Source organism: Pygoscelis adeliae, unplaced genomic scaffold (genome assembly GCF_000699105.1).
Source record: "Pygoscelis adeliae isolate BGI_AS28 unplaced genomic scaffold, ASM69910v1 Scaffold459, whole genome shotgun sequence".
NCBI classification, from domain to species: domain Eukaryota; kingdom Metazoa; phylum Chordata; class Aves; order Sphenisciformes; family Spheniscidae; genus Pygoscelis; species Pygoscelis adeliae.
Window position 1 is genome coordinate 37,163 of NW_008825435.1, and position 11,405 is coordinate 48,567.

Sequence of the window (11,405 nt, forward strand, 5' to 3'; positions counted from 1 at the left end):
GGCTGATTGCCGTCACGGTGCTCTCGAGGTCTCCAGCGCTGGGTCCCATGAAGGCGGACGCTTGTGCCGCGATTCGGAGGGGTCAGCTTGCACTCCCACATCTGCAGCGTTGCATTGGATTTGCCAGAAAGAGGCCACCGAGACTTGAGCCAGAGGAAACCACACAAGGAACAACGGGACAGACTCAGTGCCGGGCAATTTGCCGGGATGCCGAAACACATCCCAGAGCAGCGGTTCGGTGGCTCCTTGCCGAGGCTGGGGTCTTCTCCCAGGCGTTGGCCAGGGGGGACTCCGAAACAATTCTGTTTCATTTCTCCACTTCGCATTTCTGCCCCTCGCCTCCAGTTCCTCCAAATCCACCAAAAAGCAAAGACACCAAAACCAGCAGGACTGAGTTTCGCAGCGCTGCAGCTGCCGGCAAAGCAGGGAGTTTTCCAAGCCTCTTGAATATTCCCAAGTCTCCCTGCAACTGCAAAAGCTGGAAAGACACTAGTTGCCAGACTAAAGTAAGGATCCTTTGGTCACGGCTCCGTGTCATTGTCATAAGGAGTTTCTGCTTTTGTAAACTAAAATTAAAATAAATATATACCATCAGGACACTCATTACCATGTTGTGTAGGGTTAATAGCAGCTTGTGGTTGATCTCCACTGCCGGGGGGGAAATTTCAGGTGAAATTCAGAAGATTTCTGAATCCTTCCGAATCCCGCTGGGGCGCTTTTGCGGGTGGCTGCAGACAGAGTATTTCATCTGGGAGCACCAGTCGCTGCTGATCCCGTCAACGTTGATATAGGCACATTGTCCCTTGCCCCGGACATCGAACCTGCACCAAACAGCAGAAGGAAAACTCAAAGGGAAGCAAACAGGTTGCTGTCAGCCGCAGGTCGGTGGCTGAGCATCTCCCATACGGGTTAACGGTGCTGCAAGGAGCAGGGACCACCCTTCCCAGCAAACAACCCGCCCCATGCAGAACAAAAACTGCCTCCCACTCCACAAAGGAGGGAGTATTTTCAGTTGCTTGGTCCCAGGGGGGTTCATCCAGGGATGCCCTCAACGCCCTGCCAGCATCTGCATCACACAAATCCACGGACTGTGGTCCGAGTGCTTTAGCTCAAGCAAGAAAAGTGGTGTTTAATTGCTCCCACCTCATTAAATTTATATATATGTGTCTTCTTGCATTCAATCCCTGACCCATCTCAGCCCAGGACATGGTTACGTTCTCCAGAAGAAGATGGGACGTACGGGTTGTTGAAGAGAGACCCGTTGAACCATTTCCAAGGTCCAGAGCCTTCCCTTTGGAGACCGACCCAGTAGTGCAAGGAACTCCCATAGCGCAAGAGGAAACGCTAGAGGGGGGAAAAAGCAAGCATCATATGTATCTTCACACTATGCCCTCCCGCAAGGGAATCCCAAATCTGCTTCCCAAAAGCCACTGACACACCAGTTCCTCAGGGATTTCTCATTTACCAGCTCCTCCCGGGTGTCGATGGTAGCCAAATGGGCTCCGAGAGAAAGGCAAGCGTTCTGACTCCTGTTCCAGTCCGCTTCGTCCTCCATGAAGTAAAAGCACTTCTCCCTGTACCCGATCCCGTTTTCCAGGCAGCTGCGAAGGACGGGAGAGGGGCAGGATGGACAGGACGGGCGTTTCTTAGCTGGAAATAAGCAGAACACGTCCTGGTGACTTATGCTGCTGGGTTTTCTCCAGGGGAGGAGAGGCCTTTGGTGGTGGGCACCTCCACCCTCAGCCACTTACCCGCCAACGCGATGATGGTGAGAAGCAACGCTGCTACGACCACGGTGACCCCGATGGGGACCTTTTTATCTTTAATGCACTTGAGGCTAAAACCTGGGGACAAACCACATGGAAGAGGCACGGCCGGCAAACCCACGGCACAAAGAGCACCCCAAGCTCCCTGCAGCTCTTGTGTTCCCCCCGTGGGTGCCTTCAACACCTTTAAATACAGCCACAAAGCACGTGGGGGGGACACAGTGGGGTGCAGGCTCAGTTCAGGGGGTGCATCCCAGTGCTTTCATCAGCCTCCAGGGATTTTTAGGACTGCCTGACCTCATTGCATCCTCTCCATCCCCCCTCAACCACGAGAGATGGGCACCATCCCCTGATCCACAGCTTGGGCTGCCCTGTGCCTCCTGCAGCTTGCAAACATCTTTACCTTTCTTACATCCTCCTCCCCCTCACCCCAGCTATTTTAACTAAATTTTAGCTGCCCACGTCACGCTAAGCCCAGCCACGACCTCCGAAACAACGGCCCCCAAAACAAGACCGGTGCTTACTGGTCCCTTCCTCCACTCTCTGCTGCGATGGCATCATTACAGCAGTCGAGTCTTTGCGTGTGCAAAAGTAAGAAGCCCGTGCTTCTTCACCACTAATGCTGTGGAGTTATTCAGTAGGAAGTGCCTGACCATGGGTGTTTTTCTCCCAGGACAGCCAAGGGAAAAAAGCAGCATTCCCCCTTCATCTGGTTTACGTGCATGGCAGGAAGGGAAACATGATTTCTGCCTTCAAAAAACCAGGACTCGCTTTGTTTTTCCAAGCCAGCCTTGATTTTATCGGCTTCTGCCGGCTCCGTTTGCCCTGGAGAGGTGTTGTCTCAATTACATCCCCACTTCTTCAACTGCAGGGTGTTTTCAGCTCCAACCCCCAACTCCAGGACCCTCAGGTCACCCCACGTGGTGCTGGATGGCCCTTCAAACCCATCTGAGCCACGTCCCCCAGACCAAAGCACAGAAACCGCCCCTTCATCTCCCCACCATATGCAGGGCAGCTCTTGAAGCCTCTAGGAAAGGGGATGGTGCTTATGTACCCGCATCATGAACACCTTCTGCCATCCCTGGCGCCGCGGAGGGGACAGCAGCACCCTCCGGGGACAAGCACGTCCCTCAACTCCACCAGCAACAAGGTGACCAGGGCCAAGAACACTTCGAGACCGCAGCACAGCACCAGGGACCAGCCAGGTCCTTCTCCGTCCTGGGGCTTTGCCAGGATGCTCCTGCGGTCACTAAAATAAAAAGACAAAAAGCTCATAATCCGCCCAAAACCTCAGTGCTGCTCGTCACAGCAGTTTTTTCTAAATCTCTCATTTTCCTCAAAGCTCCATTTCTCCTTTTTTCAGGTCCCAGCCTGCGTTCGCTCTGAATTATTGCCTCTCAAAACCTCCCACGACAGCATATTTTTCTACGTTGTTCTTGCAAACTGTTTTTCTAAATTCTTTCGGTTTTTGACCTTTCCCTGAACACGGCCTTCTCCCAAAGCCCATGGCAAAACATTAACAGATTCAGGTCTCTCTCCAGAGAAGCAAAACCAGTCCCACAGGAGCTATTTGTAGAACACTCACATTTACAAGAAAAACCTGAAGGAGACAGAACAAGAATCCGCCAATGCAAAATAGAAAAACCTGCGGATGCTGTGGTCAACAAGCCCTTGAAGTCACCGACAGCTCCTCTAACAAAGAGCTTCCATATTTACTAAAACTGTGTATACAACCCTGACGTCAGATGCACAGCTGGTGTTCCTGTTTAATATCAGCACTGTAAATACAAGTTACATTACCAGTACCTGCCCTTTGGACCTTCCTCAATTTGCAGCAAATATTTTCCAGGTAAGAACAACCTTCACGTGTTCGCAAAGGTAAGAATCAGAAGGATGTTTTTTTCCTCCCCAAACACTTGATTTTGAATAGGGTTTAACTGATGTAGCACTTTGCTACTGTCCCCAACACCCGCCCATCGCCCAAAACGAAATTACTCCTGCCCCAGGCTGCAGCTTGGTGCATTTTGGAGTAAAAGGGGAAGAGGGGGAAAAAAAAAACAACCAAAAACAAGTGGGGATCAGAGAAACCTGATCATCAGAACATACTCTTGTGGGAAATAAAGGATTTGTGTGTCCCAAAAAGCGTGTCAGAAACATTACAGGCGGACATTGTTCTAGTTCACGGCCTTGGTAGGGTGAAACATTGCTGCCCAGTGAAGCTATGTCTCTGCAAGTGGCACGCAGAAATAAATCAAAGGCGCTTTTGTCTAGCACCCAAGGAGCGAGGAATCCATGCAGCAAACAGGACTGAATCCCTCGTGCCCTGACAACACCCGAACACTGCTGCAAAAGAAGAAAAAATCCACCTTTTATCTGCAGGGGTATCCTACGCAACAGGGGACACAGCGAGGTGTCGCTGCAAGGAAACACCCTGGGGTCACCAGGACCCCAAAGTGGGACCCACAGCCCGGGTTGAGCTGGAACGGGAGTCCCAGGGGAGAAGGGAGAAGAGTGCCGAGGGGGAAGATGCTAGAGGGCAGGGAAAAAAACACGTCCCCAAATGAAGTTAGGAGGTTCCCATCTGCGGAGCTTTGCAAGGCAGCCCCAGTGCCCGTCTCTGCAGGCTCCCAACTCACCCTCCGCATGCTCAAAGGAAAATTGGCTTTCCCACGCCAGCTTCCTAGTCCAAACTCACGGGGAAACTGCTGCTGAACTTGGGGTTTCCAGCTTCCAGGAGCTGCTGGGAGAGGACAGAGAAGCTCCCACTGAGCAACCGACTTCCACTGTATGTTTTTCCTCCGTGGTAGAGAAAAAACTGCAGATTTCCCCCCTCCATGCCCACAGCCTCCATCCAGATGAGGGATTTAAACACACGCAGGGGTGCTCTCTGCTCCTGAACCCCAAATTTATCCCCTACCTGCAGTACTAGAGCAAGAATTGAGCAAATTGGAAACAACCAGAGGCATCTAATAACCGATACCAAGCAGCTGCTGAAACCCACCCCTTCCACATGCTTTCTGTGGTAAACCACTCCTGTCTGAGCTGTACTGTTGCCTTAGGAAACTCCTTATCACTGCTCCTGAATTTTTTAAGTTAATCTCACGCCCTCCTCCATCCCCCAAAGCCAGATGGGGAGATGGGGAGCGGCTGCATCCCAAACCCCGGCCACGCTCTGCCGGGACTTGCAGAATCAGAGCAAAGCTACAACCCACCGGTGCTTACAAGACACCCCCAGGTTGGATGCTTTTGGGGTACAGCAGGAGCAAGTCACACCGTTGCTTAGATGTGATCAGCGTCGATAGTGGTTTCTCTGCTCCGTCTTCACAGCTAGTGTGATCGTTAGGGACCTGGAAAAGCTCACTCAGCTTTTCCACTATGTAAGGCACCACACCAAGGGATGAGGCCGGATAAAGGCATGAGCTTGAGCAGCAGTAACAAATGATTTCAGCAAGTCATTGTACAGTTTTCCCGGTCAAGAATTCCCCTTTCCCTTGGATTTGGCACAGCAATCTCTGCAATTGAGAATTAGGCTCAAGTCCAAACGTGCTTCACCCAGGTCCAGCCCAAACCTCCCACCACGCAACGCTCTCCTGCCCCCTTTCCTCGAGGCTTTTACCCCTGGCTTGTGCCCCATAACTCACCGCTTGGTCCAAGGGAAAGGCAGTGGGTGCAAACGTCTGGAAGCCCACCAATTTCAGCTCTCCCGGCTCTGTTACCGACCGGCTCAAGGCTTTTCAGCCCACGCTGAGACGCGGCATTGCCCCGGCGGCGGGTGGAGGCAGGTTGGCATCCTCGGATTGTCCTGCCCAGGGTGTCCTCGGGGTGGTGACAGGCTGAGAGTCTCTTGAGAGTCCCTATCCTGTCTCGTCTCCTACAGAGAACACAGAGGGGACGTAAAGCTGTCTGTACATTCCCCAGCCAAAAAAGTAAAGAAATAAAAAATAAAAAAATAAAGAAATACTCGGCAAGGGCAGATCAGCAGGTGAGCCTTCAGGGTTGCCTCGGAGCAGTCACGCGTGAAAATAAAAGCCAGAGGAAGTGCTCCATGCCCAGCACCATCAAAACAAACCACCTCAAAGCCAATTTAATTATTGCAGTATTTACCACTGCTGACTTTCCTCTACTCCCTCCAGCACCCGTAAGGGCGGCGGGGAGGTGGGAGCTGCTCCAGCCTTTGTACCTCCGTGTCCTCCAACCTAGGTGGCAAAAGGCAGGATGGAGGCAGAGACACATCTCCCCTCCCTTGCAGCTTTTTCCCCCTCCTTTCCCGTCTCCCAGCTTTTTTGCACCGTCCTTAAATGACTCTCATCCGCTCACACTCCTTTTTGGATTAAACCGGCTGCTTCAGCAAATTCCACCGAGAGAGGAAAAAAAAAAACCAGGGGAGGGTGGGCAGCAGGGATGGCATCAGCTCAAAAGCATCCTCCCAAGCGCATCAGCTGATGCTGCCCATCATCGGCATCCTCACCCACCAGCCACGAGAGCGTCACGGATGGTTTTTAGGTGACAGATCCCATCTGCCTTCCCCACAAAGAAACATTTGGCAGCTCCCCAGCCTGGGCCTCTTCCCCACTTGAGAGGAGGTGCTCCAGGCAGGAGGATGAGCCCGCAGATACGCGTGTGTCTGCACAGGGGTGCGTTTGCTTGTGCAAGGCTGTGTACAGGGGCTCTCAGTGCCCCCCTAATCCTGATCCCCCCCCTCCCCAAGGTGCTGCTGCAAGAGCCTCACGAGCAGCTGTGGATGGTAGAGACAAACCCAACCTGGATGGTGGGTGAAGCAACCTCACTGCATCCCCTGCGAGGGCAGTGATGCTGTGGCTGTGTGGAAGGGCTGGGCATCAGGGCTGCTGCAAATGGCCCCTTCCCAGTGCTCCCAGTCCATCCATCCATGAGCATCCCAGTTCAGGCAGCTGTTTTCATGCAGCGGGGGCAAGAAGCGGCGCAACACCCATGGGGCAGTCCCACCGAGCTTTGCAGCTTGCTCTGAGCTGGGGAAACCCTATTTTTGGAGGTTTATGCTATAGGAAGAGGCTCTTATCTCTTCCCCATCACCCCGATGTGGCAGCTGTGGCTTAGAGTTGCAGCCGTCCCCATATCCCCTGTCCCCCTCCTCTGCTCAGCAAAATAGGTTTCGGGTGTTTGCCCTCCTTGGGCTCTGGACCAGGCACTACCTCGTGGCGATCTCACTTGCCGGGGTTTTAGTTTTGGATTTCTTTTTAATCCCGCCACCTCTTTTTCACTTTTTAACCCTAACACTCTCACCGCTGCGCTTCCTCTCTGCCTTTGCAATGCTGCTGCGAGCACTGTGCCACGAGCATCCCTCTCCTCCACCGCCTGCCAGTCCCTTCCTGGCATGAGCCACCTCCTGCGTTAGCTGTGCTGTGCCTGGGGTGAAAGCACAACCTGAGGATGGGGACAGTCCAGGAAGAAGATTGAGGGGGACGCTGGCATAGGCAGAAATCCCAAAAGCATCTCCCCAGGGGGTTGGATGGGGGCCCTGGTGCACCCTGGAGCCATGGAAGGGTGAGGCAGGTCCAGGGGCAAGTGCTGCCGGGCAGAAAGGGACAGGTACAGCGTGCACGAGGATGGGCGTGCGTGCGCAAGCAGGCTTATCTGGTACAGAAAGATGCTCTTTCCAGCCCTCCCCGTTAGCAAACTTGCTTGGAAACACCACACAACAGAGCCCAGCTAATGTCATTATTAATTTCTGCAGGAGATAGTTGTTGCACAACAACGTCAGCACGGGCTCCCACATCCCCCCACTGAGGGCCTGGATCCTGGCCCGTCCCCAAGAGTCTCTCCCAGTCGCAGCCCAGCTTGCAGCCCCTCAGCACCCCGCAGGCTCTGCCTTCGTCCCAGGGGCTCAGCTGGAACCTGCGGGTGCAGGGGGGAGCCCGTGGCACGGCACCAGGGTCCCTCGGGTGACGGTGGAGGGGCCCACCCCGACACCCATCCCTCCCCAAAGCGCTCACCGGCCCTGGTCCAGGCGGGAGCCGTTCAGCCAGGTCCAGCCCTTCCCGGCGGAGGGGACGGAGAGGCCGATCCAGAAGGACCTGGTGGGTTTCCGTACGACTTCCTTTACGAAACCCTGTATCGGGGAGAGGGCAGGGGGTGATGCCAGCGTGCCATCCCAAAACGGGCTCCAACCCGTCCCCGCGCAGCCCCCACCCCAGGACCCAGCCCCACCGGTGTCCCCCACGCTCTGACGCTGGCAGAGGCATCCCGGAGGCTTGGGCGCAGGGGTGGGTGCTGACCCCAGATTTCGGGGCAAGCCCTTAACCCTTCCCCGGGTGCCACCAGCCCCCTCGGGTGCAGTCCTGGGACGCGTCCCACACCCCCGATGCCATCCGTCCCTTTACCAGCTCATCCTGGTCCCCCGGCATCAGCAGCTCGGCACCCCGATTCACGCAGTCCCGCTTGCTCTCGCTCCAAGGGTTGATCCTGTTGGCAACTCAATAGCACTTGGTCCCGCGCAGCGTCCAGCCCGTGGGGCAGAGCTTGCACCCCTCACCCTCTGAAAGACAGTCAGTGCCATGTTCAGCCACCAAGAAGCCACCTTGTCCCCTGCACATCCAAAGAAGGACAAGTGCTTCTCCCCACCCAAACCTATTCCAACATCATCACCGCCTTCTCCCTGTTACCGATTTCCCTGTAATCCCACTGTTTTTTCAGCCCGGGTTTGAAGCACACTGCCATTCTGCTGCTCTGCAGAGCAAGCAGGTGCCAAAAAGCCTGGGAGACTCTTTGGAAACAAGGGGTTGGTAATGAGCTCCTCAAGGGGAAAGGATAGAAACTGTTCCAAACAGCTCAAGAAATCTATTTGGTTTTCCTTCACTCCTTGTTTTCAAGTCTCTTCCAAGAGACAGTCAGCTTCTCCCTTTGGAAACCGGGATGGGACTAGACTAATTAGAGGGCAGGAAAGGTAGAAAAGAAAACACAAACCCAAAGTTGTAGAAAATATAGCTATAAAGGCGTGAGATGACATTCTCACTGGTTTGTTTGGAAGACTTGCTCATCTTTTTCTGCACGCAGGCTGAGAAACCCCACACAAGGATCTTCCAACCCCAGTGAGGCAAGAGCCAGACTGTCCAAAGATGAGTCAGATGCTTTTAGACCTATTGAAGCATCCAAAAATTAGGTATTTATCCCCATTTAGGAGAAAGTGGTTTCTCTGGAGAGCAAAACCACTCCAGACTTGCAATGTGAGCACACAGGGGCCTTGATTGCAACCCATGCCATGCCCAGAATGGTGGGACCTGAGCGGGGACTGTCCCATCACGGTCTGTGCTGCACACATCCAACCTCGGCATCCCCACGTGCCGCCTGTCCAGAGCAGGTAGGGAAAACCCCGGGGAGATTTGTCAGGATATTTTCTGCTTCTCTACAAGCAACAAACCCTTTGGTTTAAGGTTTCAGCGAGGCTTTTGGCATCCAAACCGACCGCACAGAGGCAAAGTAACCAAAAAAAAAAGCTCCTAAAGAGAGCAGCAAACACCGCAAACTTCACACCTGCAACCTCGTTAAGCTTTTTAATTTTGCAGCTAGGGACAGCAAACCCAGCACACTGCTGAGCAGGATCCCTCCTCTTTACAGCAACAGCAGCAGGAAGGAATTAAGCGGTGCGTGGAAGCTGGACGCTCAGCCACACTGGTTGCTCTAGAGGGACCAGTTTAACCCAATGCTGCCGGTCCTGGTTGAACTGCAGGCAATACCGGCAGGAGCCCCGTGACGTGTGGAGGAAGAAAAAGAGTCAGGTGGGGGAAATGCAAGCTAAACTGAGGTGCAGGCATTGCTAGCACAGGCAGGTGGGCGAGAGCCGCCTACGCCAGCCATCACCATGCTCAAAGCAGCTCAGCGTTATTTCCGCAACATCGCTCAAAGCTGGTTTTCCTTCCTTAAAATAGCTTTGAGGCCCTGTTGGGTAAATTTTGCCCTCTCTCTTACGAGAAAGGGGGCAGCTGTGGTTAACAGCATGAAAGCAGAAAAGTTGCGACGAGAAGGGCAGCTTGTGATGGCTGCCACATCCGCCAAGGTCATTATAGAGCTGTCGCAGTCAAAAAGCCTGAGTGACCTTGCCCCAGGGGAAAAAGGCACCTCAAAAAGGGGACGTGCTCCTGCATTTCCCACTCTCCACTCACCGCAGCCTGCGCCTGCTCTAACGCGGGGGATTATCACTCTTCTAGCTGGATTGTCATCCTTAGCAGAGGCAAATGCAGAGAGGAAGCGTAGTGGTGTGAGCTCTAAGGGGGGGAAAAAAGAGGAACTGGTTAGAAATTAGAAAGAAATCAGGGGGAGGGAGGAAAAGAAGAGCCTCTCCCCATGGCAGAAGCCTCAAAAATGGAGTTTCCCCAGCTCAGGAAGAAGAAGCCAAAAAAAGATGAGGTGGGACTGCCCCAACAGCGACCCCTCTCCCATCCCCACTGCCATCTGAGCCCCTAACTGGGACGCTCGAGGATGGACGGACTGGGAGCACTGGGAAGGGGCCCTCCCACACAGCCACCACACCGGCACCGCGCTCGCAAGGGACGCAGCGAGGTTTGGTCACCCACCATCCTGGTCGGGTTCGTCCCCAACGCCCACGGCTGCTTTCAGCTGCTTCTGGGGCTCCCGCAGCAGCACCTTCTTGAGGGGGTCAGGACTTGGGGGGGGGCCCCGAGAGCCCCCGTACGCAGGAAAACGAGGGGTGACGGGGAGGGGCGGTGGCTTTCAGCAGAGCACGGCCCGGGGGGAGCCCCAGAACTCACCCGGGCATCGGGCAGAGCCAGCGCCGCGTGACGGGCTCCAGCAGAGAGCTCCAGCCATCCCCCTCCAGCTGCCGGCACCCCACGCTGCCACGGCTCGAGGGAGAAGACCCCGGGGGGGCAGCCGACACGTCACACACGTGTCCTCCAACGCTCCAAAAGCCAGGAGGGAAAGCGCACCTGGGGACGAGGAGGGGAAGGGACAGGGCTGCCTTGAGCAGGCGCCTTCCGGAACAGAAGGGACACCCACGGTAGTTTACCGTGTTTTAACAAAAACGTCAGTAGAAAAATAGCAGCAACACCCATAACTCTCACACAAGGGCCGCTTCACACCCCGGGCCTGCGTCCCCTCTGCCCTGCACAGCGCCAGGGACCTCCGCCCAGCTTTCAGCACCCATCTCGTCCGCTAGCAGCTGCTCGAGCTCCATCGCCACGGTGCAGGAGCAGGTATACACGAGTTGCGAGAGAAGCAAGGCGAATTCTGGGGTGGTCCCAGGAGGAGAAAGAAACCCGCTCCATGTACAACCCAAGGTCGCAGTCCAGGCAGCCACACGTCAGCTTCCACGATGTCTCCCCTTCCCGCAGGCTCATCTCCCCGAGACCTGGCAGTGAGTTGTTGCTGAGACCAGGAGCAACCTGGAGCAGCAGCTGAGGCAAGAACATCCCTGCGCTGGTGGAAGAGGTGAAGCTGTGAGTCCCCAGCACGGGGAAGGTCCTTGGGCGGGTGTCCTGGTTTCGGCTGGGATAGAGTTAATTTTCTTCCCAGCAGCTGGTGCAGCGCTGCATTGTGGATTTAGCAGGAGAATAATGTTGATAACACGCCGATGGTTCAGCTGTTGCTGAGCAGTGTTTATACTAAGTCAAGGACTTTTCGGCTTCTCCCGCCCTGCCAGCGTGA

General features: G+C 54.8%; 1 protein-coding gene across 1 annotated transcript in view; it reads right to left on the minus strand.

Annotated features, from left to right (window-relative positions):
- Nucleotides 1-676: 676 nt before the first annotated feature.
- LOC103922936 overlaps nucleotides 677-11,405 on the minus strand; it is a 14,888-nt gene continuing 4,159 nt past the window's right edge. Inside the window, exons 6-17 of the mRNA XM_009331162.1 lie at nucleotides 10,511-10,687; nucleotides 10,316-10,404; nucleotides 9,905-10,006; nucleotides 8,408-8,471; nucleotides 8,126-8,207; nucleotides 7,739-7,854; nucleotides 7,530-7,640; nucleotides 5,483-5,637; nucleotides 1,752-1,844; nucleotides 1,466-1,650; nucleotides 1,241-1,344; nucleotides 677-821 (exon numbers count right to left, since the gene is read on the minus strand). Coding sequence (XP_009329437.1) covers nucleotides 677-821; nucleotides 1,241-1,344; nucleotides 1,466-1,650; nucleotides 1,752-1,844; nucleotides 5,483-5,637; nucleotides 7,530-7,640; nucleotides 7,739-7,854; nucleotides 8,126-8,207; nucleotides 8,408-8,471; nucleotides 9,905-10,006; nucleotides 10,316-10,404; nucleotides 10,511-10,687 — 1,423 coding nt within the window. The remainder of the gene's footprint in view (nucleotides 822-1,240; nucleotides 1,345-1,465; nucleotides 1,651-1,751; nucleotides 1,845-5,482; nucleotides 5,638-7,529; nucleotides 7,641-7,738; nucleotides 7,855-8,125; nucleotides 8,208-8,407; nucleotides 8,472-9,904; nucleotides 10,007-10,315; nucleotides 10,405-10,510; nucleotides 10,688-11,405) is intronic.